Below are 25,878 nucleotides of genomic sequence, written 5' to 3'. Positions count from 1 at the left end.
CAACCTCCCACCCCTCGGCACCTTTACTGTTATTTTAACATACCTTCACAAGGTCCTTTACAACATCCATTTTGTTGAGCAAGAGACAAACCACTATAAACCTTGCATAGTAACGCAGCTTCTTAACCACCAGTTCAGGCCTAAACACAACAAGGACATAACAGCCAAATTTGAGATTCAAATGGAACAGAGGAGGTCGCAGGGTAAGGGAGAGAAGAGTTTGACACCAGAGCAAGGCTGAACAAGGCAGATTAAGAGTTCTGACTGAATTCATATGGTGATCAATAGCTGCCTGGCTGCATAGAGGTTTACTTAAAATTGGGTAAGGGAACATAAAAAATACTTAAGGAAGCCTCAACCTTCTCCTTCTCCACAGTCTCCTTATGTGAGAAAGGCATGGAGGTCACTTATCATGGCTGGCTCTTCAAACCTTGTTGCACTGCAGTGCTAACTGATGTTCTCCTGAAAAGCCTGACCAGAATCAAAGAGATTCCACTGCTCCAGCCCAGCTGACCCACCTTCCAGCTACAGCATTCTGGGCCCCAGCAATGATACTGCTCAGGACTCAAAAGGACAGAACTTTGGAGCTAATGGCTTTCTATCCAGGACCAGGCAGTAGAATATTCCTCCAGTCATCCTGCAAAGTTCTTATTAATTCTGAGGTTTTTAATCACGGCAGGAGGATTAAAAGAAACCTCCTTCAACAACATGGATTTTATCCCAGTTGTGCTTCTTCAGTTTATAGCCCTTTGCTGCTCCCGTGCACTATTCCAGTCTTGAACAAACAAGGGCACCCCCTCAGACATACCTGTCCTCTTTGTTGACCTGGGAGTAGTAGGACCTCTGCCGAATGGCGGAGTAGAAGGAGAACGCCTCGTTGAGATAGCTGGTCTCGGAGGTGCGCAGGCTGCAGAGCAAAACTGCATCAGCCCCCTGGCTCAGAGGGAAGTCCAAACCAAACCTCCCCTCCTGCCCCCAGCCACCCTGTGCATCCACAGCAAAACTCCCTCCTCCACCAACACCATATGAAAGCAGACGCTCATTCTGGGAAGGCGATTTCAGGGCTTGGATCCCAATTCAGACAACAATCAAAGCTGCCCATCTGGCACCCACAGGTACAGGTGATGGGCTCACTGGAAAGTTTAAAGGAACATTAAGCTCCCAAACTTGTAAATCACACTTTTGCAGGACGGTGCAGTACAGCACACATGGAAGACACTTTGGTGGCAGGAGATAAGTCCTCAGGCAGTGACAGTGGGACCAGCAATGCAGTACCAGATGCCTTTCCCTGCAGCACCCCATGCACTCCCCAGGGCCCTCATTCAGAAACAGCCGTCGTGACTCAGCCCAATCACTTGATTCCTCCTGACTGAGCATCCAGACATTTGGCAGGGAACTGCCACTAACCCTGCTTTCCCCACTGAATCCTCTTCTGTGCTTACTTACTAATAATGGTAATAGAGCTGCCCAATCTTGGAAGCAATTTCCCCAATTTGCCACCTCTTCAACCCATACCGATTGTCCAATACTTGTCTATTTTGCAAAAGAGAAAAGAAAGATTAAAAGGCAATCCCAAACTGCCCAGAACATCCCACCAGACAAGACAAAGAGCCATTGTAGGGCCAAATTCAGCCTTCATTCCTGGAGCAGCACTCCCAGGAGCAGCCCCTCACAACAGCACAGCACACACACCCCAGAACAAGGATCATTTATCTTGCATTAACTTGCAAGAAACCAGACATAAGTGTGATGCACAAAATACACACAACAAAAGGCCACAACTTCCCAGGAGAACACTCAGACTATGCAGCCAGTGGAAGGTGTGAAGGATCAGAGCCCACACTGCAGCAAGAGGCTTCACACCATTCCAGATGGGTTCTGCTCTGCAGGATCCATCATCTCCTCAGCACGACTTCAAAGCACCACACACTCAGGTAGAGCAAAAGGGTTTGTTAAAAAAGTCACACTGAAACCTCTGCAACATTTTAATTCATTAGACTGTGAGCACTGCAGGAAGCAGCTGTTCCATCCCTTCATGCTTGAACAACACAGTGAGATCTCAATCTTGGCTGGGCCCTGGGCACAGCAGAGATTCACACTGCACTGAAACCCACACAGCTCCTCTGCCTACAACACTCCCTTACCGATGCTGCTGCTGGAACTTCCAGAGTTTGGTGTAAACATCAAATGTCCGCCCAAAATAGGACTGCCACTGCTTCTGCCCATACTGAGGTAAATCCCTGCAAGAGAGTGACAAAGGCAGAGTAAGGGAGAAGATTCCAGTCAGCTCAATGTGACAGCAGCCTGTCTGTGTCCCAGTCAGAACAGATTTCGTCACTATTGACTTGAAATACTTCAGAATTCTGCCTGCACTCGAAACTACAAGAACCACAATTCCTGCAGTTTCTCAAGACCTGCTGTTACTGGATCACTTCGAACATGAAATGAGCATGTTCCTGCAGGCAACAGGTGATTAAAAACATCTTGGTCAAATAATTTTATGGTTATATGTACAGAAAGCTAAATTGGACTCTTAAAATACCATGGAAAAAAAACCAACCTACCCATGAGGAAGCTCAATAATCTAATGGAAATCAGTTCATTTAGACTGATAATATTTCTTGCTACTCATTAAGGAAATAACCTGTTTTAAACAGATGGGGCTGTCTGCTGTGCTTCAGAAACAGAGCCCATAACATCACCAACAAATCCACTGTCCAGGTGGCACCAGGTCAGGCCAGCACATGATGCTGACAGTGAACACTCACTGGGTCACACATTAAATCATCACCACAACATTTGTCACCCTCTAACTCATAGTTAGTGACCTGTCACAACCTTCTGGCGTTCTCACACCAGCCTTCAATGCTGTAAGGTGAGTCAGCAAACCCAGTTCAGTTCTGCTTTCACGTCTCCACTGGATTCCCACGCTGTGCTGTTTCCACCCCACAACTGTGATGTATTCCTAATGATTTGGGCTTTAAAGGTTTGTGCTCTCAGTTCTCACAGGTCGTTGTCGCCTGGGAGTGACTTGAAACAAATGGAACAGAGGACATCCAACCCCTCAGTCTCACATGTTGCCTACAAACATACACTGAAGCTGATTCAAAGGAGGATCACAACTCTACAAGTGGAAGTGGAACAGCTTTTCCAAGACACCATAATCCTTCATTTGATTCAAGAATGATTTCTCCAGGGAATGCTCTCTCAAATCACTGTGCTGGTTAATGCACCCCCTTCAGCACACAGGCACAGAAACCCCACGTATTCCACTTCCAAGCCTGGAGGGTGGAGACCAAGGGAACCACCACCTTTAGGAAACTTTGGCATGTCCTCTGTAGGAATCAGAGAAGCAGAGCAGTACACACGATTTCAGAGCACTCTGGCACGTTTCTGCTCATTGTAATTGCTTTAACAGCACCCGAGGTAGGAAAGGAAATTAATATTCCTTTGCTCGTCAGCCAACTGTACTTCCCACACAGCTTGAAGGGACCCAGTGCAGCTACTACATGTAACATGAATCCGTTACCAGCCTGGAAAACCATTCCAGTACTTGGTGTTGATACTGCAGGAAGATGTCAAGGAATCTGTGTAGGATTTTACCAAAAAAACAATATCCCCTCAAACTTGCCACTGGCTGCTGAACATCTTGGAGCACACCTTGATGAAGTGAGGGGTAAAGAGGAATATAAACACGTGCTTCAGGCACCAGCACCTTCAGCCAAATACAGCTGGATATAAACACCTGCAAATTTAAAGCCTTGTCTGCAAGGAATGATGCACCACCCTCTCTTGTTGTAACAGATGTAAACATTTTAGCTAAACAAAAGAAGTTAAGGCACTGTCCAAACATCCAAGATATGCTGCAGGCTTTGATACAGCAAGTGGTAGCTCTAATTTAGTTAGTACAGCCACAAGATTCAATGCTAAAAAGTAAAACCAAAAAGCAAATACTAATACAAACAACACTAAAATGGATCATTTAAAAAAATCATACAAATGGAAACTCCTCAGCACTAAGTTACAGAATGACTGAATTATCAAGTTGACTCGAAAAACCTACCAATAGTAAATTGAGCTTTCCAGGCTAAATTGCTCAGGCCATTTGAGCAAAGGTCTAACACATGGGAACAAGGAAATACCTTCTCTCAGACACCAACAAGCAGGTATTGCACAAATTAAGAAATAAGCAGGTAATTATGTGCTGATCATGTTCATGCATCTATCCCTCATCAGTCAGCTAATTAATACACCCTCTGCATCTCACCTCTCACCTCTTGATTCCACACCTTCCTCCTGGCCTAGACATCCTTACTAAGCCCAGCTCAGCTCCCTGTGCTGTGTTACACTGGAGTATCTGCAAATGAGTGGCATGTTGAGGAGCCCCTGCCAGCAGTGGCCGTGCCTGGCCGGGCTGCCCCAGCCACTGCTGGGTGCCCACAGGGCTGTTCCTGCACCAGCCTAATTGCAGCTGGCATAGCTGCACAATGCCACGGATTCCTCGGCTCCCCAGGGAACGGGAAAGATCTCCATGGAAACAGACAGGAGCACTTGTTCTTTTGATAGTATTCTGACACGGCTGTAATAAAACTTCATTTATGACAATACCTCACCGTGGTTTCAGCACAGCTTCTCGCAGACAAGACCTGCCCTTCCTGCCACCCATTCACTGCTCTGTGTGCTGAACAGCACACATGGCCCTCCCGTGCACCAAAAACTGCTCTGAGAAAACAGATGCACAGGGAGGACAATATACAGTTCTTTAAACAGGACCAGAGGATGTGCATTTTTGGTGAGAAACACCCCAGAAGAATCCTAAAGGCTGGGTTGATTGCAGAGTGGGTTATTAACACAGATCCTCCCACCAAAGGAGACAGGAGAATACATGATGCAGAGGCAACTGTACACCCAAGCTGAGAACTAAAGACCTATGCTATAGGTCTTTATTTTGCTACTTCCAGACCTACAGAAGGACACCAAGAGACAAAGGCAGCAGGCTCAGGTTCCTGCAGGGTGTGCCCAGCCCAGACTGCTGGTTCAGAACAGGCGGTGCTGGAGCACCCACCAGGCTGGGCACCAGCACAGGAGGGAGGAAGGGGCAGCCAAAGGAATCCAGATGCAGAGGAGGGAGTGGAGATGCTTCTGCTTAGGACAGTAAAATAGCCTCTAACAAGTGGAAACTATTTCCAGTTTCTTGGCTTTTAAAACATTCCAAACGGGACATAAAGCCACAAACTCAGATGTTCTAAAAGGATGGGTTTCCCACACTGGCCACAGAGGACTGGTTCCCTTTCGCCACTAGAGTGGCTGGTGGATCAAGTCCACAGACAGTTCAAAATTTTATCCAATTCGTGCTGTACTCCTTGTCTCAGCAAAGACCAGCACTACTTATGTGCTCATAATTAATTCTCTGTCAGTAGTTCATTTCAGCCACGCTGCTGGCAGAAGCCACAGAATGCTGGCTGAAACCCAATTAAAGGTGCTGAGGTGTGCTTGGCCAGCACCACATGGAAGTTGTCACACAGGGACAACTTCCAGAGATATAAAGATGTTGAGAGTGCTGGAGACTCAGCAGTAAATGCTTCAAAGAGGGAGGTTACAATAACTGTAAGTTTAATATTCAAAGCTTTAAATACATTCACAGTTTTGACAGGTGATAAAAAAGACAATTTCCTTTTATGTTCATGGGCTTGTAGTAATTACAGGCTCCTGTTCCCAGAACCTGAGCAGCAGTGGGGTAGCAGTGCTGTGGTGCAGCTTCTCCACCGACTGCAACAACCCACAAAGACTCCACCACACCAGGGCCCTCCCTGGAACCTGCTGCTCCAACACAGTCAGGGGAGAAGCCACTCACTTCCCAGGACCACCCCAGCCACACCTTCAGCACCACCTGAACCTACACAGGGTCCTGTTGTTTCTGAAGCAGCAGCAGCAAGGAACAAAACTGAGAGGTTCCACAATTGCAACTAGAAATCTATAAAATACATGATTATACACTATCCTATCACCATGTTCCATGAAAGGACAGCAGTCATGATTCCTGCAGCCTGCACAAGGAGCAACAGGACACCATGATCTGGGAAAGTACGGTAGATTCAACAATCACTGAATCCCTAAGGCTGGAAAACATCTTTGCGATCATCGAGTCCAACCTGTGACCAATCCCCACCTTGTCAACTAGACAAGAGCACTCAGTGTCACATCCAGTTGTTCCTTGGACACCTCCAGAGATGAGAACTCCAAACCTCCCTGGTCAGCCCCTGCCAGTGCCTGACCACCCTTTCCAGGCAGAAATTCCTGCTGCTGTGCCACCTGAACCTTCCCTTGAGGCCGTGTCCTCTCCTCCTGTCCCTGTTCCCAGAGCAGAGCCCGACCCCCTGTTCCAGCTCCCCCCTCCTGGCAGGGATTGCAGAGCCAGAAGGTGCCCCCTGAGCCTCCTTTGCTCCAGCTGAGCCCCCCCCCAGCTGCTCCTCTCTAAACCCTTCCCCAGCTTCATTCCTTTCTCTGGATACACTCCAGCCCCTCCATGTTCTTGCAGTGAGGGGCCAGAACTGGACTCAGCAGTGCCCAGGAGGGGGTCAATAACCTCTCTAAAATGTGGTTGAGGAAAGTCTTTAAATTTTGTAACATTTCAAGCTCCTCTGTGATACTGAACACATTTAAGCACTTTTTACCATTAAAAAGAAAATAATGCTGGTAACAGGACACCATGAAAAACTGCTTCCTAACACCCTCCCTCTTTCAAGGCTTTTTCCAAGAAAAAAGCAAGTGGGAGTGGGGAAGGCAGAGAGCCATTGAAATATACTTCATGTACAGTTGCTTGTAACTTACAGCCCAAGGCACAGACACCAGAAAGACAATCTCCCCTCTGCACTGTCCCAGTGGGCATGGCCATGGGCAGTGGCATCACCAGGGGCACGAGCACTAAGGACACTTTCGAGCAGCAACCTTGGCAGACCATCATATGTTTTCCTCAAATGCTGAATTTGGCATCTGTATTGGGAAGAGAGGAAGGAAATGCTACTGAAACAAAGACGTGGCAGGCTGAGCCCTTGCAATTTTTGGCAGCAGCAACAGCTAAGCAGCTGCCAACACAGCTACAGGCTCAGCTCCCTGTAGCTGAAGTGCCCAGAGGAGGTTTTGGGAAGGAAATCATTGCTCTCCTCTCCTTCTCCCAGCACTTCTTTCCCACAAAACGTGGTAAGGGCAAGAGAATGCCATAAAACAGCAGCAAACACCATCATCATCTTCAAAACACGAGGTGGCAGAAATGCATCCAATGCATTTATTATGCTGGAGGGAAAAGCAAACAACAGGACTGAGACTTGGGATGCTTGCCAAGTTGTTTTCAGGTGAACTCCCCAGAGAACAAGCACTAACAGATGAGATACCTGAGAATTATGATGTTGCTTTATCCAGTCATTATGCCCCTGGGAATCACAGGTCTTAGAGGTGAAATGGTGGTCAAGTTTAGTGCAAGAAGCAACTTAACTGTGCCAGGTTACAAGAAGGACAGAGACAGGCTCCCCTTCCAGAATGTTCTTATTTTCACAAAGCAGAACGGGCTGCTTAAGCCCATCTCTCTATTTTTATTGGCCACATTTCACCCAGAGGTATTTTCCATTTTCTTTTCATCTAGCTGGATGAGAAGGTTTCCTTTTGGCAAAGTCCCATGGATATACACAGAAACTACATCTCTCCTCTGGAAATCTGATAGGAGCACCAACTCCTCCCGTGCCCAGAGAACACACAGACTGGCTGGAGGTTCTTTGCCACCTCTCTGAGCTGAACTGAGCTACACGTGAACCAGATTCACTTGGACTCAGGCCAAAATTTCAAGCCAGCTCTACCCTTGAGACAGATAAGAGCCTCAGTGACCCTTGTGGGTCCTTTCCAGCTCAGAATATTCTGTGATTCTGTGATAGAGCTTCCTTGAAATTCTGGCCCAAGTCACTGAAGAGCACAAATAAATATCAGAAAGCCAATGTAATGTCATATTTGGTCCTGGAAATCCTGGCCTCAAAATCTCAGTGCTTTTCCTTTACTCTCTTTCACAAGGTGGCAACTGCAATCACCAACGACTCCTCATCTCTACTGCCCATTTACCACTCAGATTTTGGAGCACAAACTGTTTGTTTTGGGTCTGGTAATCAACTTCTAAAGCACATGAAAGGATTATCAATAGCAGGGGGTGCAGGAATTAAAAACATCTTTGCTAACCATCTGTGTTTGACTAACAGCAAGCTATATGGGCCCAAACATACAGGATTACTCAGAGACCAGTAAGTGGCTGAACTGCCAACCAAATATGAGCTCAAACTCATGTTGCTTGAGAGACTCTACAGGAAAGCTTAGAAATAAACCAGCTCTTGAATATATAATGTGTAACTCAGCATATATTGGCAAAAACAGGATGTCTACATCACTGTCCAAATGGGGACTATTTTCTTGAACAACTCTTACTCTTTTTTGCCTGCAGACAAACCAGCCAGACTTTCTAGTTCTTATGAGAGATGCCTTGTAGATAATGTAGATTTTACCTTTCTCCACAGATTCTCCACAGTTCAAATCGAGCATTTCTTTCACCAGGCACATACAGGGCATGGCTTGAATGTTTCTGTTTATCATTTCCTAAATTTTTTCCCCAAAAATATTCCCTCTTCTTTCCTCCAACCTAGGCCAATCCTCATCCCTTTTTCTGGCACAGACACTGTGGTAGTTTGGACTCACGTGCTGTTGACTGCAGAGAGCCACATCTAGTCCTTAACTGTGCACTTCATACACAGCATTTCAGTACAAATTCTACCAATTTCAGGGAACTCCAACTTCTACTTTACTGTTAACTGGAACCTCTATTCCTACAGACATTCTTATACATGGTCCAAAACTACCCGTGTGTAGGTGCATTGTCTTCTCCTAAACAAACTCACTGGGTCTGAGTTCAAGATGTTCATTGTACAACAGAGTTCAGCATCACATACTGCAGTGTGTGTGTTCCCAGGCTCTTCTGAAGGAACCCTGTCAAAGAGGCACTAACCTTAAGCCATTGAAGAGCTGTTTAGACTTATCCAACAAGTAGCAAAAGTCTGTCACTGTTTTCCTCTCTGCTTGAGGAATATCATCTTCAGCTCCTCCTGATGACATGGTTTCTTTTAGGGCAAACTCAGTCCTATGAAGAAGAAAATATCCACATTACTCAGAAATCAAGGGCTGCTGTGAGCTCATCCAGATGAGATGCATGTTCAGTTCCATGGGGATGCAACACAGAGCATGCAGCTCTCCCACAGGTTACTCTTCTCAAGACTCATTAAAAATAATGGCTGAGAATCAAAGCATGGGAGTAATTATTGCACAGTGCACTAGTTAACACAGCAAAATTAAAAATAGTAGCAGTACAAGACTCATAAAATAAAATAACTCTGAGGATTATCTTCACAAACACAAAACTGCCAATGAAAGGACCGTAGCACAAACAGCACTCGGGTTTCACACTTGGACAAAGAAATCCTCTCCAAATTTGCCTTCTGCAGAGGTGTTTATCCTGCAGCCACATTTAGAGCAGCCAGTCTCAGTTCTGTGAACATTTCATTTTCTTCTGTAACTGCTGAAAGCTGTAGCTCACTACTTCCTATTGCCAAAACACAGCAAACATTTAGACTGAATGCTAAAAAATACCCCATCCTTCCTCTCTGCTTCCTCAAGACTGTTTAATTCCAGCTTGCTCTGCCCAGAATTATACCTACAGATCTGTTTTTATTGTTCATATGAGCAAAATGTCATTGTACAATAATCACCTGAACAAAAACTAAGATATAATGTAGACAATCCTAGTACTGAGTAAGGGAATATGAAAGCCTGTAGAGGCAGAGTGGCATTTAACATCTTACTCCAAACATACACAGATATCAAATTAACCTTCTGAGCACCCAAAGATGAGCTACAGATCTCAGAGCAGCAGCAACAAAACAGCTCCTCTGGAAATGGCTGCCAGGACTTCAGCACTTCTGTGATCAGGATTTTAGTGCAAGATAAACACCCCTCTAACTGGGCAAATGCAGAGCTTTTACTTCCAGCAGCTTCTCTACCAGTTCTAGTAAGTGCTTTTGGTAAGCAACAAGTTCCATTTGTGCAGCAGCTCAGTCTGCATGCTGTTTGCACAAAAATGTGCCTACATGTCCCAGTTCAAGCCAGGGAATGGCACAGCTAACTCCTTCCAGCCTTTGGGAAGTACCCAAAGCCACTTCCAGCAACTGACACAAAACACGTCCACGATAACCAAAGAGGTTTCAGAAACACTTCCCTGAACAAACAATGCCCACCAAATGCAGGAGAATTTGGCAGCTTCCCCCCAGCTTTTAGGGTAAGTTAGGGAGCCATCCTGCCAACCAAGCACCTCCTGATTTCCCAGGTTAGACAGATGCAGCACACACATCCACCTGTGTTTCCACACCCCTGTGACAGCCAGAGCACTGGGGCAAGGCCAGGGGGGCACTGCACAAACCACTTGTTCAAGGCTCCAGTAAAAGGCAGGAAGTATTGTCAGGTAACTGCAATATGGGTGCCAGAGTCCAAAACATGCCATCCAGGTGTCAGCAGCTTTGGCACGAGCCTGGCAAGCAGGGCATGAACACGAACGCTGCCAACCAGCAGCCCGAGCCCCAGAGCCCCCAACACTGACACTCACACAGCACAGAACAAACACAACCAAAGGACTTAAAGCACAAGATCAAAGTGAACAGTGAGACCTAAAACCAGATGTCAGGAGCAGCCAGGAGGTGAATCAGGAGTTCCAGCAGAGGACAGCACCCCGGGGTCCCGTGTGCTCCGCAGCAAGGCCGACCTGGATCCTGCGCTCGGCGGGACAATCCGGCACTCGGGAGCAGATCAGACACACTGGCAAAACCTGAGCAGCTGGCTGGAATTGAAAGGATGTTTCATACAGGCTGTATCTCTGGCCTTTCACTTCATGGCAAAGTGAATTTGATTTTATGCTACCCTTGAGTTATACGGCCAAAGACCCCAAGCACTGAAACAGAACCTGTGGTAGCGCCGACACAGGCACGTAAAACCAACTTGCTTCTGCTCTTTTAAAACACAGCAGTTCTCACATGGTGGGAGTCCACCAGACCCAATATGAAGAAGCCACTTATGCAATCAATAAAAGGTACACTAGAAAATCCATAGCCAGCCAATCTGAAAGGTATCAAAAGGCAGGAAAAAGAGGCAAAACTGGCTTTTCCAGCTGACAGAGAAGGAAAATAAAATTGGTTGTCTCGTGCACTGGTTTTGGCTTATCGTGGTCCAGAGCAGGACCAGCAGATTTGGTGCTGCACAAAGGAAGAGCTGCCACCAGGAGCAGCTCGGGGAGGAGGAGGAGGAGGAGGTGCTTCCTGCACTCAGGACTGTGCTGTAATGCAGCAGCAGCACAGACAGGAGGGAGAATTATTATTAGAACAGCAAGTGGGCACAGCAGAGGGAGGAATACAGCTCCTGACATCGCCCTTTCCTCAGGGACTGCTCAGCTCCAAATGAACAATATAAATAAAATGCAGCCAGGAGTAAATCCACAGTGTGGACCTCTCCCTCCCTTGGATGCTGGGAGTTATCCCCATGGATCTGTGCTCCTCACCTGCAGACAGACAGTTCTCCCGGGTTTGACAGCCCAGCTATACCAGCAATATCACCTACTTAATTTTTTGTTCTGTGTTTGATGATTTTTGCTTTCTTTCATGCAAAAGAAACTGTTGGGCTGTTTGGCATGACAATTTTTCTTAAGTAACACATTTTTAAAAAATTATCTCCAGAGTGTACAAAAGGACACACTGAAACATTGGTTTAAAAGACTGTTAAAGTAAGTCAGAAAATGGTGACTTCCAGCAGAACTTATTATTCTCTCAAAGATTTTGCCAACTCCTCAGGCCATACAAGGCAGGAAAATGGTGTTAGCCAAGCCCAGCACTTGGCATGCCAGATTCTTCCCAATGCACTCTCAGCACACAAAATTCCAGGTTTGCTTAATGCAATACATTAACAGATTTTACAAATTCATGCCATTGCAGCAGCCAGAGCTTTGGTGACATCCCAGAGGAGGGTCTGACTGCCCAAAGCAGCTGGAGCCACAGGGCAGCAGGAGGAGGGGTATGGCACAGGGATGGAAGTTTCATGGTGCTGGCCAGTATTTCTGAAGTCAGATGTCAGATCACACATGTCTCCACTTCCCTGTGGTTTGCTGTCTCTTGGCTCAGGTTTTCCAGGCTTAGCTGGAAGGGGAAAAGTGCTGGAGTCAATGGGATGCACTCCCCACTGGCCCTGCCCCAGGACTCAGGTCTGCAGAGCAAGGCAGGCTTTGTGAGCAGGGAAGGAACACTCTGGTTCAGGGAAATGAGGCTGACAATGCAAGTCCAGCATGGACACTCCAGCAACTGTATTACAGGCACATCCTCTTAGTTTTTTCCAGAGCAAGGAGCACTGTGCCCCCCCACTCAGCTGCCTGGCACAGGAGGGAGGCCACAACTTCACACCCAACACGTACAGGCAAATTAAACCCCAGGCACTGAGGCTTCAGTGTGACTGCAGGGCACAGTGCACAGGTGGGTGTCAGGAGGGTGCAGGCTCTATATAGGAGTGACAGGCAGGATCAGCAGTTCCCAGAGCTGCACAGTGGAGTTGGCTGGACATGACACCTTGGCCTCCTGACATACCACTCGTATACCCCAACTGCCTTTTTTTAAGCCATCCCTTCTGCTCAGTTGTGGGATCTTCACTGTTTTTCAAATGCTTCCCACTCCTCACTTAGAGATGCAAGTGATAGTGAAACCCAAAAACAAACACACTTTGTACATCCATCTTGTTGATACAGGATTCTCCCCAAACTAAGAACTGCTCTCCACAGAAACCAATGGGGGAAAACACGTTCCAGTCTATCAGGATTTCAAAGCTGTCAAACCTTGAGTCAGAGACCAGCTCTCTTTTTACTTTTCATCCTGACACATCTCCCACAGCATCAACTGCCAAAAGGGGACATGATACAAAGCCAGACACCCAGCTGGTATCTATTTCTTATCTGCAAATTAACAACACAGATAAAACAAAGCTCTTGATCACAGATACCCAAAGCCTGGAACCATCATTTCTCAAATCCCTACCAAAAACCAGCTGATCTTACCTTCATCAAGCACAATATCTACCTTGGCTCTCCATTTGCCTCTACTTTCCTTCTACAGACTGGCACACTCGTCTCATGTTTCCTTTCAAAGTTATACTGCACGTTTTGGGAAAACCATCTGTGTGTTTCCACGTTATCTGCTCAGAGTGCTAGTCCTGACAGAGCCTCAGACAACACAGATTCATTAGAACCACATTCATTCCTCTCGCCAGAACAACTAATTCTGCACCAAGAGCACTGCCCTGAAGTTCCTGAGACACCACTCAGGTCTACCCAAAAATCACACAGATAAATAAACAGCAATTCCCCCAGACATGCACCAAAAGCCTCACAGCCTGTTGGAGTCAGGGCTTCTAAGGAACAGCAACAAGCAGTTATACATCAAACCATTGCTTTATAAAATATATGGTGGTGAAGAAGGATTTATTATTCTAGGGGGTTTTTGTAAAATTTGGAACGGAACAGAGTCATTCCTGATGCCAAGCACTGCTCACCTCGGGGCACGTCTGCACTGCAGTGACTGCAGCTCTGCCAGATGCAGCAGCTCCTTCTCCAGCAGCTCCCTGGATGTGCAGGGAGCACCTGGGAGCAGGCTGGGCCCACACCTGGGCTCCTGGCAGGGCTGAGTCTGGGCACAGCGATGCCCAGGGCGAGAGAAGGGAACAGCCAGAGCATTTCTGTCCCAGCTCTGCCCACTGCTGAATGCCCAAGGAATGCACAAGGAAAAGGGCTCGGGCACAGCCCAGGCTTTGGGCACAGTTTTATTGGAACACCACAACAAAAAGCAACTTAAAATCGAATTGAGAAACAGAAAACAGCTACTTGTTTTATTTAGGTGACAACACTGCTCAAAGTGTTTTCTCTCTGCCTGGATGTTTGTTTACTTCAAAGGGCACTAAAGAGGGATTAACTAGGAGGGTGAAAAACTTTGATTTTGTGCACAAATTACAGTGTGGCTGGCAAAATCACCTGTAAATGCAATTAGTTCTACTCCTACTAGGAATTCTCCAAGGAAGTGTCTTTCCTACTAAAGTGCACCATTTTTACAGCTGACTTGCAAAAACACTGCTATTTCTAAAGATTAAGCAAGAGGGAAGTCACTTTAAAAAACAATAAAAACAAGCACTCACCCTCACTCCTACAGGGACAGGGAGCCTGGTCTCACATCAACCTGGATCCTTCCCCTCCCATTAAGCCCAGCTCTCCCCAGCACAGGCAAAGCTTTCACTGCCCTGGGGTTCCACACATGCCAAGGGGATGGCAGGTGCTTGCTACAAAACACAACTTTCTTCTGTCTGTCCTTTCCTTTAATAGATGCACTAAACACACCACTCTAATTCAGCCTTCTTTGAACTGCGTGAAAATTACTTACTAGACAATCTTCAGGACCTTTCTCCCTATAGCAACAACACTTCCATCAGACAAGAGGTTTAAAAGCTGCTTGGAGAAAAAGAAAAAAGAAGAATCCTGATCATGCAATTGCATCAACTTCGTTTCCTAAAAAGGGGAAAGGAGGGGCAGGGGCTCTGCAAGAAAACCAGGTAAAGTCAGGCATGCACAGTCCCCCAGCTGCAGTGCTGGCCAGCAGAAGGGGCAGAGAGCAGGCACTCAGTTACACAAGAACTGTTATACAAGTTACACACAGTTTATTGCTGCCAACTGAAAGTGCATTACTTTCAGGTGAGCATGGAGTTCCTTCCTCAGCATATCAGAAGATGAGATCACATTAAGACCTTGGAGTTAAGGTGAGCTGCCACCTCTGCATTACCTGTGACATCTCAACTGGAACATCCCACTATTTCCTGTAGGGAAACGGCCAACACCACAAATTCAACTCCATTCTGAGTCAAATTGGTGGGAATATCCAACATGCAGTGCCAATCCTGTTAGTTTAGCTTCAAGTAAGTGCTTTGTCTACAGAGTCAGGTTTTTCATTTGTTTCACATGTCTTCACAAATCCTTTATTGCTTAAAGCACACCTGTCTGTAACCAGAACTGCAGCTCTGGCATCTTTGCTCCCAGAGAAAGGCTGAGGTGCTCATTACCATCACACCATGGAAACCGTGCAGTCTCTTCCTGCCTCCTGCATGAGCTCATGGGAGCCACACCTCAGCAGCACTGAATTCTCTCTGGGCAGACTCACTTTGAAACACAAGAGACATGATCTCACCATGGGATGCACGTGGCCTTCTTCAATCGCTTTCAGAACACAAAACTTTCGCTTCTCTTCTTTATGTTTCTGCCACTGGTAATTTGTTCCCCCTTTGTCCATTCTGCGCCCTCCGCAATCCCTTTTTCACTGCAGTTCGTGACCTTTTGTACTTAGGATGAACAAAGGGCACAGGCTAAAAATGTCAGCACAGTTGGGCCTCTGCTCTTCTACTGACTTCAGTAGTTTGCTACTAAAAACGGGCTCAAGCTCAAAGTCAGACCAAGGCAGAATTTCTGGGTCATCGGATCCCAGGCATCTCCAGAAGATGGTGCAGCAGCAACGTGGAAGAGGACGGAAGTGTCTCCTTTTATCCAAATTCAAATTATGAATCTGTGGTGGTGCCTGCACACCACCTACATGGTACTTAGCAGTCATTTGCATTGTATGAAAGAGCAAGAGAAAAAAGAACATCAGGCTGGCCCACTCTTGGCAGAGGTGGGAGGTAGAAGGGAGACAGAAAAACACCATCAGCTGTGGCAGTGAGCTGTGTGTATTTACATTTCACAGGCTGAACTATTTAGTGGTTTATTTACACACAATGTTCTTGGAGCAGCTAAAACGCCAGTTGTGTTTTATCTTGATTTTGTGGCGAAGCATAAGCCACAGAATCATAGAAGAGTCTGCAAATGAGAGGTGAACCTCATACATCTGGAAAAGCACGTAAGCCACTGGGAGAAGGAAGAGGGATTTTGGGAGCACAGGCACAAGCAGGTCTGAAATGCATTAGCTGTGACAAGAGACCAAAATACAACGCAGGGACTCGACAGCAGCGACGCAGCCCCAGTGCACCAGCCTGTGCTGCCCCGGGGATCACACACCCCAGGGTCACCTCCCAGCCAGGCCAACCCCCAGCCCAGCACAGGCCCCGGGTCCCTCTGGCTGCCCCTCCATTTGCAGCGAGGAGGGAATTGCAGTCAGCTCCATTTTATGCACATTTGGTGGCAAGAAGCCAACACAACTGTTGCCTGAGCCAAATGTGGGCCCCCTTGAACTAAGCCATCACCTCGAGCAGGGCGGAAAAGCACATGCCTCTCGCCTCCCCAGCAGCCAAGCTCCTGAAAAGCATCCCAGTCACAAGAACCATTTTTTTCTTTCTTTCCTCCAACGACTGATGCTTTTTTAACTCCTTGATGTACACTCACAAATCCCAAATGGAACAGCAAATATCAGGCTGCATTGTGCAGCAATGTGGCAGAGAGGCTCCTTCCCAGCCAGCCAAATGATTCCCTGGCTGGCCTGGCTGGCAGCTGAGGGCACTGCCCGACCTGGAGGGCAGCTCTCACCACACTCTGCAGCCTGTTCCCATCCCTGGCCAAGGTGCCAATGGCTGCCTTCCAACTGAAACCACACTCCAACAAAAGGGAATGCAGGACAAGCTTGGAAAAGCTTTCTGATCCCTTCAGTCCACTTCTTCCCTCCAAGCCAGTCTTTGGTGGGGGCTGCCAGCGAGCTTGGGAATTGCATGGGGAGTATCACCACTTTGGGAATTCACCTTCCTGAGCAGAGACTCTGCTGGACTGTCCCTCTGCCTCACAGCAGAGAAATCCCTCTGCTGACTTCTGCTTTAATTATATTTTCAAAATTCAGCTTCTAGTCCATGTTCTGTTATATTAATAGCAATAATTAAAAATACTTCAAACAACAAGTCCTCTAAACCTGCAGTTCCATCCAGGCTTTCTGGCATCACACACTTCCTCTCCTGACATCCTCAGGGATCCAGACTGATGGTTACTCTGTTCCATCCCTGCTGCAGGGCTTGCTGTGTTCTCTCAGCACATGTAAACTGCAAGGTAATATTTGTGTTGGCAACGTCCTTACTTGCTTTTCAGAACCAGATCTCCATTTGACCCTCCGTGCAGCTCCCACACACAATTTGGTCCACTCCTTTGAACTGTTTCCTTCTGCTGCAACACATACTCCATTCCATACCTCTGCTTCCAGCCTGTTTAAAAACTCATATCCAGAACAGAGCTTTTGTGTAAAGGAGAGCAACTCAGCTACAAAAGCCAAGGCTGCAAAACACTCTTATGCAAGAACACCAAGGAAAATTATTACAAAGCCTGCACATACAGGTCCTGGTTTTTCTTCCACAAAGATTGCTCCAATGGAACACTTTTATGAAAAAATGAGAACTGCAAAAAGTTCTGTGAAAAAAGCCATGGACACTCAGGATTTTGTGGTCAGACTCCAAGAGCTGTACTGGGCTTTGGAGGGCTGCTTGGAGACATGGGAGGGGTTTTGTTTAAAATCAGTTACATTTTAGCTCTTCAGGCAGTAACCACCTCAGAACAGACCTTCACACCAGAGCTCTTCCTTGCCCAAAGCACACCGTGCAGAATAAAAGACAAGCCAGCAAAGTAACGTGTCCAGATGATCCAGTGAATTCCCATTATCCATCTGTGCTGCAGCAGATCATCAACAACTCCATTTAAAGCCAAGAGAGCTAAAGCAGAACCAAAGTGATGCAGGCAGAGGGGAGCTGTGAGTGGCACAGGCAGCCAGGCAGCTGCAGGGCGAGCAGGGACGGTGCCACCACAGCGTGTGACACAACCAGCACTGGCAGCAGCAGGAGAGCTGCAAGCCCCGCTCCCACCTCCCCAGGCTGTGCCCTCAGTGCAACACTCCGGACACCACCAGCTGATCTCAATGCACAACTGACTCGGGGTAGAAGCTTCTCGATGTTCTGAATCATTGCACTCCATTTTTATTACTTGCCTTCGTGAAACAAAACAGGGACACAGACATTAATAACAATACAGGAAGCTGCATGTTTCTCCCACCAGAATGCACTTTCAGCATCTTTATCACTTGTAGCTCGAGTTTCTCAGCAGAGCATGATGAGCACAGAACAGTATCATTCTTACACACAGACATCTTTGTGATAAAACCTTCCTGAGTTTGTAAGGGACCTGGATTGCCAATTGAATTTTGATGCTGTATTGTACCTGTATTTCAAGATAAAACAATGATCACAATCTCCTTTGCAGCACAACAAAATATTTATTTTCTCCATACAGTTTTTATGAATGGTTTTTCTATTTCTATTTCCTGCAGTAAAGGACTTGGCCATCACATTTGTGTGCACTGCCTGTAGTGCTCTGCCAGCCCAGAATTGTGCTTTTTGCTCCTTGTGAAGTGACTGTTTCTTTCAATCAACATAAATTGTAGTCCAGTTTATCCAAACATCTTAAAAGAGACTGATTTGATCTGATTTGAAAAGGAAGAATCCTTTTTCTGCACACACCACCCCCAGCTGGGCACCGAGCTGCTCCCTGGGCAGCCTGTGCTGGGCTGGCAGAGCCGCCACGCCGCGGGTTCAGGTGAGGTGACAGAGCCCAGGAGGGGCTGCAGCTCCAAACTGCCACCACAGCACCCACAGCACGATGATGTCCCACAGTTCCAAAGCTGCCACACCACAGCAGCCCCACAGCTCCCAGCAGGGGTGGGAAGCACACACAGGCTGAGAGACACACTCACATTTTAGCCATCATATGGTCCCACAGCGCTGCTCTGCATTAGCTTGGATAAGATGCCAGGAATTACAAGTTGTGGTTCTGTGCAAAATCTGAAGATTTTTTATATTAAGGGATCCATTTTGCAGGTTGGAGGACTAGAATTGCTTAGCCCAGACACAGCTTAGGCATGGAAGGCTGGAGCCTGGTTATTAAATGATAGAAGAGCAATTCTGGCTTCGACAATAACAGGTCCTGTTCTGTGGTGGGAGGTCAGACCCAGAGATGAAAACCTGCAGTCCTGATCCTGAATGTTTTACCTGTGCCAGTCTTTGGTTATGGACATTTTATAGGGCAAGAAATTTGGGGGGATGGCGCAACATAACGACCATCCAGCTTCTGTCCCCAAGGGCCTCTCACGTCACCGACTGTCCAAAGCATTTCTGTACAAAAAAAGCATTCGGTGGGGAGGGACCTGCTGCAATAAAAGTTTAAAATCAGAACAAACCCCCGACGATTCCATCAAACCTGCAATGTGGATATCCAGCACTGCACGGACGGCGCCTGTAAAATCCTGCACCGCTTCGTCCCAGCGGATTCGCCCGCAGACACCGAGGGCAGTGCCTGTCACAGGCAGGACCTGCCACGGGCAGGGTGGGCACCGACAGCCCCTCCGGTGCGGCGGGAGGGAGCGCGGGGAGCGGAGAAGTGAATCAAGAGGGGGTTTCGTTCGGGTAATTATTTCAGCTACGCTGCCAATCCAGGCCTAAGCATTAGACGTGTCACATCGCGCTCCTGCTCCCCGCGAGCAGCAGAGACAGCGAGCGCAGGGCACGGGGAGCGCGGGGCACCGGGAGCCCGGCCCGGGGAGCTCGGCCCGGGCAGCCCGCGGGCCCCGCCGCCCCTCACGCGGCCCCGCCCGCACCTGCCGCCTTACCTGCGCTGCCGCCCGCGGCGGGGCTGCTCCGCCGGGCCCGGGGCTCTGCGGCGGCGACACCGCGGCAAGGGACGCGCCGCCGCCGGGCCTGCCCCGAGGCACCCGAAGCCGCCGCTGCCTCTGCCGCCCGCCCGCCCCCGCCACCGCCCCGCCCGCGCCGCCGCTCCGCCCCCCGCACCTGGAGGCCGGGCCGGGGCGGGACAGGCGCTGCCGGGCGGCCCCGCTCGCCGTCCGCCCCCGCCGGTGCCGCTGCCGGTGCCGGAGCCGCTCCCGGTGCGGGCGCGGCCGCAGCGCCGCCGGGGCTCGGGGAGCGCGGCTGCCGCCCCGCGCCGCCGGCCCCGCCCCCGCGCGCGCCCATTGGCCGAGCGCCCGCGCTGGCGGTGAGACGGCCTCCTGATTGGCCGAGCGGGCTGTCAATCGGGAGGCCCCGCCCTCCCGCGCGCGGCCGGGGAGGTGGCGCTGCCTGGAAACGGCGGCGGCAGCGCGGGCACCGCACCGGCACCGGCACCGGCACCGGCACCGGCACCGGGCTGCTCGGCTGCCTATGCCGCGGTACGGCCCTGCCCCTGCCCCTGCCCCTCCGCCGCTCCCACCCCGCCCGCCCTCACGTCCCCACTGATGCCGGTGTAAGAGTGCCGCACCTCGGCCAGCGCGGGAACACCGGCTGCGCTCTGACAGGGCTGCGGCGGCCGAGAGCGCGCGGGGGCGGCGGCGGCAGCAGCTCAGACCCAGCACAGAGCCGAGCCGGGCCGGGCCGCTCCGGCTCCGGCTCCCGCTCCCGGTCCCGCTCCCGGTCCCGCTCCCGCTCCCGCCCGCGCTGTCAGCGCCGCGGCCGCCACCACCGCCCCACCCGCGGGGGGCGCTCGGCGCGCACGTCCCTCCCCCTGCCCGGCCGCGCGTTGGTACGGCCCGGCCGCGGCCCCGCCCCTGCCCCTGCGCCGCTTCCGCCCTTCCGGCCGCGCGCCCGCCATGGTGAGCGACGGGACCGGGAATCGGGGAGAGGGGAGAGGGAATCCGCCGGCATCGACCGGGAGCGGGGCCGGGAACCCGCCGGCATCCCCCGGGACAGGGGCCGGGAACCCGCCGGCATCGACCGGGACAGGGGCCGGGAACCCGCCGGCATCCCCCGGGACAGGGGCCGGGAACCCGCCGGCATCCCCCGGGACAGGGGCCGGGAACCCGCCGGCACCGACCGGGAGCGGGGCCGGGAACCCGCCGGCATCCCCCGGGACAGGGGCCGGGAACACGCCGGCAGCCCCCGGGACAGGGGCCGGGAACCCGCCGGCATCCCCCGGGAGCGGGGCCGGGAACCCGCCGGCATCCCCCGGGAGCGGGGCCGGGAACCCGCCGACATCCCCCGGGGCCGGAGATCTGCAGGGAGCGGGGCCAAGAATCCCCCGGGAGCGGGGCCGGGGATCCGCCGGCATCGCCGGGAAAGCGGCACCGGGAATGCGGGTGTGGGGCCCCGGCGGGGGTCGGGGCAGGGCCGGGCCGGGGCACTGACGCCTTTTCCCGCAGGCCAAGATCAAGGCCCGAGACCTGCGCGGGAAGAAGAAGGAGGAGCTGCTGAAGCAGCTGGACGATCTGAAGGTGGAGCTGTCGCAGCTGCGCGTGGCCAAAGTGACCGGCGGGGCCGCGTCCAAGCTCTCCAAGATGTGAGTGGGGCCGGGGCTGCTCTCGGGCCGTAACAAACTGTCGTGTGCTGCACAGTAACAAACCAGAGCCGTGCGGGGGCTCGGCAGGCCTGGGGGTCGGGGGGTGTGTGTGTGTCCAGAGGTGCCACAGCAGGGATGTGGTGGGAGTTGCTGTATCGTGGGGCAGGTGGTTGGAGCACACCCGGGGTCTGTGCTCTGGGGTAGCTCCGTGTCCTGAGACAGCTCTGTCCCTCCCACAGCCGTGTGGTGCGGAAATCCATCGCCAGAGTGCTGACTGTCATCAACCAGACCCAGAAGGAAAACCTGAGGAAGTTCTACAAGGTAAGGACAAACGTCTTCCACAGTGGCCTTTTATCTCTTACTGTTCTCAATTCCAGCATTTGTGAGAAGGAACTGGTTTTGTAGGTTGCTACTTAAAAGCTTAAAACTCAATGAAAAAGACTCCCTTATATTCAGTTTTAAAGCTCTGTGGTCATGGTTCCTTTTTGAGTGTTATTGCAGGAATTCTGTAAGCTGGGGGTGAGTCTGGTTTTGCTGTGAGAGTCTCCTGCCAGCATCCCTTCTTTGGGGTGTGATGAACTTCAGGGAGATGCAGAGTGCAGAAATGCAGAAACTCTTAAAATGATGTTGCAGATGACCAAGGAATTTTTTAACTCCAGGTTTTTTAGGATATTGTTTCCTGGGGGTTTCATTGCATCAAAAGGGGGAGAGGCAGGGGAGAGAACTTTCCAAGAGGTGTTGGATAACTGAGACCTGAGATGAAGTATTACTTAAGCCTGAGTCAAAGCTGGCACAACTGTTGCAAAAATGAAAATCAACTTGTGTTCCCCAGCGGAGAGAAGGTCTCTGAAACCTCCAGGCTGTGATGATGGTCCCAAGGAAGAGGCTCAGACAGTGGTGCTGCTGCTCTGCCAGGAGCTCAGCTGGGTCTGAACTCGACTTGTGTGTCTGTGCCAACAGGGCAAGAAGTACAAGCCCCTGGACCTGCGGCCCAAGAAGACTCGGGCCATGCGGCGCCGGCTCAACAAGCACGAGATGAACCTCAAGACCAAGAAGCAGCAGCGGAAGGAGCGTCTGTACCCGGCCCGGAAATTCGCCATCAAGGCCTAGCCCGGGGCTGCCGGGGGGCTCATTAAATGCAGTTTGCTCTGCAAGTGTCACTGGTTCTTTGGGACTGGGGGGTAAGGAGGTCATAAAGAAGCCATCAGCTTCATGGAGGGACATGGGAGCATTCACAGAAAATGGCTTGACTGCTGATACATCGATTTTTATCACTTCAGTAGCTAAGAGTAAATATTTTAAGTTTTGTCTTGTGCCAGTGTTTAAATGTTAACAGAAATAAATGAATTTGCTGAGGGGCTTTAGGGGTCTTCATGGAAACTGAAGGACTCTGTTGGCACCTGGTTTGTATCTCCGAGCAACTTGTAGCCCCTAAGAGTCCCCTTGGGGGGGATGGTTTCAGACCAGGGTTTGGACACTGATGAGGGCAGGTGAGCTCAGGAGACCAGGTGTGAGAAAGGCTGAGCCCCAAGGGTTCCACGTTTCCACCTGCAAACCCAGCAAGGGTTAAATGCTCTGACCTTGTCCCCCATGGAGTTCTTTGGGACTCGAGGTGCAGTTGCAGTTCTAAAGGCCTTTTTTGGTTGTGCTGTGGGGAAGAGTTCCACAGTGTGCTGGAGCGTGAGGGCTGCAGCACTTGGGGATTGTGGTGGTGCAGCCAACACGTTTGAACAGGAAAATTCCCTACCCATTAGGGAGTTCCTAGATGGGATCCAGATTCTGTTTAGGAAAAAGGTCTTAATTCTGCTCACTCGGCGAAGGATTTTTAGGCCTCAAGCAAGTTCTGCCCAGAGAGGCCCCAGTTGCGTGTGGTGCGGGAGGTTTCCCCTACATGGCAGCATTGCGAGGGTGCAGCCCCGTGATGTCAGCAGGGCTGTGCCAGGGCTTTGTTTGGAGCTCGGGGTGGGATGGGACGTGTCTGGCAGCGAGGGGACCCTGCCTGGCAGGGCCCTGGGCCGGGGCTGCCAGAGCGTGCCGAGGGCCGGTGTGCTGCGTGTGGGAACTGGCTGCTTGGCCCGCGCGTGTTCCCAGGAAGCCAGGCAGGGTTACAAATGGCTTTGGGTTACCATTCCTGAATATCCTGCTGTGGCCAGCCCTGAGCTGCTCCAGGAGAAGCACAAGGTGCTTGCCCAGGACGGGGAGCACAGACCCTGTGAGGATCCCAGACCTTCACACGCCCGTCCCTGGAGTCTGATACCCGGAGACAGGAATGGGGCTGGTGCCCTGTGCTGGGAATGGGGCAGGCTGGGGCAGGCTGGTTATGCCACATCATGCCCAGCTGCATTTGGGCTTCTCTTGGAGAGGTGTGTGCCCTGTGCTGCTCTGGCAGTGCAGCCAAAGAGAGCCTGATGGCTCTGCCACCGTTGCTGACATGGCAAAGCAAACACAGCACAAACTGCACCAGAGACTGAGGACAGTGCCAGGGAGTGCTCCAGGTGACACCTTCCACCCCAGCCCCAGGAGCAGCCGTGCTGCTGGGAGAGGATCTGCTGTCTCAAGGATCTGATCACAGTACAGATCACTGAAGTGCCAGCCAGTAACAGGGGGAGAAACTGATTAGCAGGCACTGAACATCCAGGAGCCATCCCCATGCTGAAGTGGGAGCCAGTGTGGGAGAACAGCCCAGGCTTTGTGCACAGCCCACAGCAACCATTTGAGGAGGTGAACAGGTTTCTGGCACTAAATCCTGGAGCTGAATTACTCCATCCACCCGTAGCCGGATGGCAAAACCAACCAGTCAGAACTGCCCTGTGCTGTTACAGGAGACATCCCGTGGACAAGAGCCCTTTAAGTGACCAGGAACAACACACTGATTGAGTGGACACTTGAGTGGAATGATGAACTTCCTCCAGGGCACAGGTAGAGATGCTTGTTCTGCTGAGTGCAAGGCAGAGCCTGTCCTGGCTGTGTCTCCAGTGGTCTGTGGTGGTTCCCTCTTTACCAACCAGCCCCAGAGGATGGCTGCTGTACTGCCCCAGCTCCCTGGCAGAGTCTGCTGCTTCTGGGGCTGAGTGTAGGCTCTCCAGCCTTGCTGCTCAAAGGGAGGGCTGGCCAGTGGCAGAACCCCCAGCAAAGGGCCACAGAGTCCACGGAGGACCCCAGTGCTGTGCTGCCCTTATGGGGACCACCCAGCATCCCCCCGGTGTGGCTGCAGGCAGTGTGGCCCCTGTCCCCTGGCCACAGTGCTGGGGTGTTTCTGCAGCCCCGTCCTGGGGACGCCACTCCCAGCGCTGACCCTGCACAGCTGCGGGTGCCGGCCCGGGGTTAGTACTGGTGTTAGCCCCAGGGTGTGCAGAGTGTCAGGGCCTCGCAGGCTCCAACTGTTTATTTGTTCTTGTAACTGAAGATGTCCCTCAGCACTGGAGCAGCTTCCTGGGAAAAGCCATTCTTCAGCAAATAAATAATTTCCCGGGCGGGGAGGAGGATGGAGGCGCAGCTGCTGCCCGGCTGTGGGCACGGCCCAGGGCTGGTGCCACTGCGGGGGGAGCCCTGGCCCTGTGCCCTGGAACGCATTCGGCAGCACCAGATGTTTCTGCCTGGCACAGCAGGCACTGGCCTGGCCTGGATGGTGGCCCCGCTCCTGTACCCCATTCTGCAGCTGGGTCTGGGGGAAGGGGCAAGCTGCAGAGGGGGCAGAGGGAGATTCAAGTCATGGCATCAGTCATTTGTGCTGGAAAAGACCCTCAAGACCGTTCAGCCATAAACTTTGAATTGCTGAGAACAGCTCGGGCCCCACCTCCTTTGGCTGGTGTTTGCTGCGATGGACACAAGCCCCAGCTCTTCTAATGCTCTTGGCATTGCTCCTGCACCTCCCTCTGCTGGGACAGCCCTGAGTCACTGTCCTGAGCACCACCACGGGGGCTGCCCCTGTTTCTGCAGGCAGCGGGACGTGTGGGACACACGAGGTGCTGTGCAGGGTAGGAAGCTTGGGAATGGCCCCCCTGGGCACATCCCGGTGCCCTTGGCTGTGCCCTGCCACACTGCCCACTGCCCTCTGCATGTTGGGAAGAGCCAGCCCTGCCCTCTGCGTGTGAGCAGCGTGTCTGGCACCACTGGTGACCACAGGCCCCACGCTGTGAGCACCCAGCCTGGCGGGGAAATGCCTCGTCCCACCGCTGTGCAGATGGCCCAGCTCTGCCCGGGGCAGCCACCCCCGCCCGGCCCTGAATGCTCGTTTTGTTGGCCATGCTGGGGCAGGACTTGCCCCCACAGTGCCCTGGTCCTGCTGCTCCATGAATATGGGCAGTGTCTGCATGCAAGCACTGCACTGCAGGGCCCTGTGCCCGCTGGCCTGGGGGCTCCTGGGCAGGGGGACCATGAGGCTCCCTGGGGCAGGGGGACTGTGAGGCTCCCCGGGGCAGGGGCTGCTGCCCACCAGGGTTCCTGGCTCCTGGCAA

General features: G+C 51.3%; 2 protein-coding genes across 2 annotated transcripts in view; one reads left to right on the top strand and one right to left on the bottom strand.

Moving 5' to 3' along the window:
- SCAI (suppressor of cancer cell invasion) overlaps positions 1-20,737 on the bottom strand; it is a 34,483-nt gene extending 13,746 nt beyond the window's left edge. The window contains exons 1-7 of the mRNA XM_071574717.1: positions 20,495-20,737; positions 19,945-20,381; positions 9,038-9,169; positions 2,145-2,240; positions 1,447-1,533; positions 809-907; positions 44-140 (exon numbers count right to left, since the gene is read on the bottom strand). Coding sequence (XP_071430818.1) covers positions 44-140; positions 809-907; positions 1,447-1,533; positions 2,145-2,240; positions 9,038-9,169; positions 19,945-20,381; positions 20,495-20,737 — 1,191 coding nt within the window. The remainder of the gene's footprint in view (positions 1-43; positions 141-808; positions 908-1,446; positions 1,534-2,144; positions 2,241-9,037; positions 9,170-19,944; positions 20,382-20,494) is intronic.
- RPL35 (ribosomal protein L35) lies at positions 20,639-22,781 on the top strand. Its single transcript, XM_071574238.1, has 4 exons — positions 20,639-20,738; positions 21,285-21,421; positions 21,661-21,742; positions 22,382-22,781. The coding sequence occupies exons 1-4, from the start codon at positions 20,736-20,738 to the stop codon at positions 22,529-22,531; spliced, it is 372 nt and encodes a 123-aa protein (XP_071430339.1). The 5' UTR covers positions 20,639-20,735; the 3' UTR covers positions 22,532-22,781.
- The last annotated feature ends 3,097 nt before the right edge of the window (positions 22,782-25,878 follow it).

This window comes from Pithys albifrons, chromosome 20, assembly GCF_047495875.1.
Source record: "Pithys albifrons albifrons isolate INPA30051 chromosome 20, PitAlb_v1, whole genome shotgun sequence".
In the NCBI taxonomy this organism is placed as follows: domain Eukaryota; kingdom Metazoa; phylum Chordata; class Aves; order Passeriformes; family Thamnophilidae; genus Pithys; species Pithys albifrons.
This window is presented reverse-complemented; position numbering and strand designations above follow the sequence as displayed.

Bases quoted from the DNA above. Each gene is read 5' to 3' on its own strand.
- RPL35 (XM_071574238.1), top strand. The intron at 21,422-21,660 runs GTGAGTGGGGCC...TCCCTCCCACAG, and splicing joins GCGTCCAAGCTCTCCAAGAT to CCGTGTGGTGCGGAAATCCA. The intron at 21,743-22,381 runs GTAAGGACAAAC...CTGTGCCAACAG, and splicing joins ACCTGAGGAAGTTCTACAAG to GGCAAGAAGTACAAGCCCCT.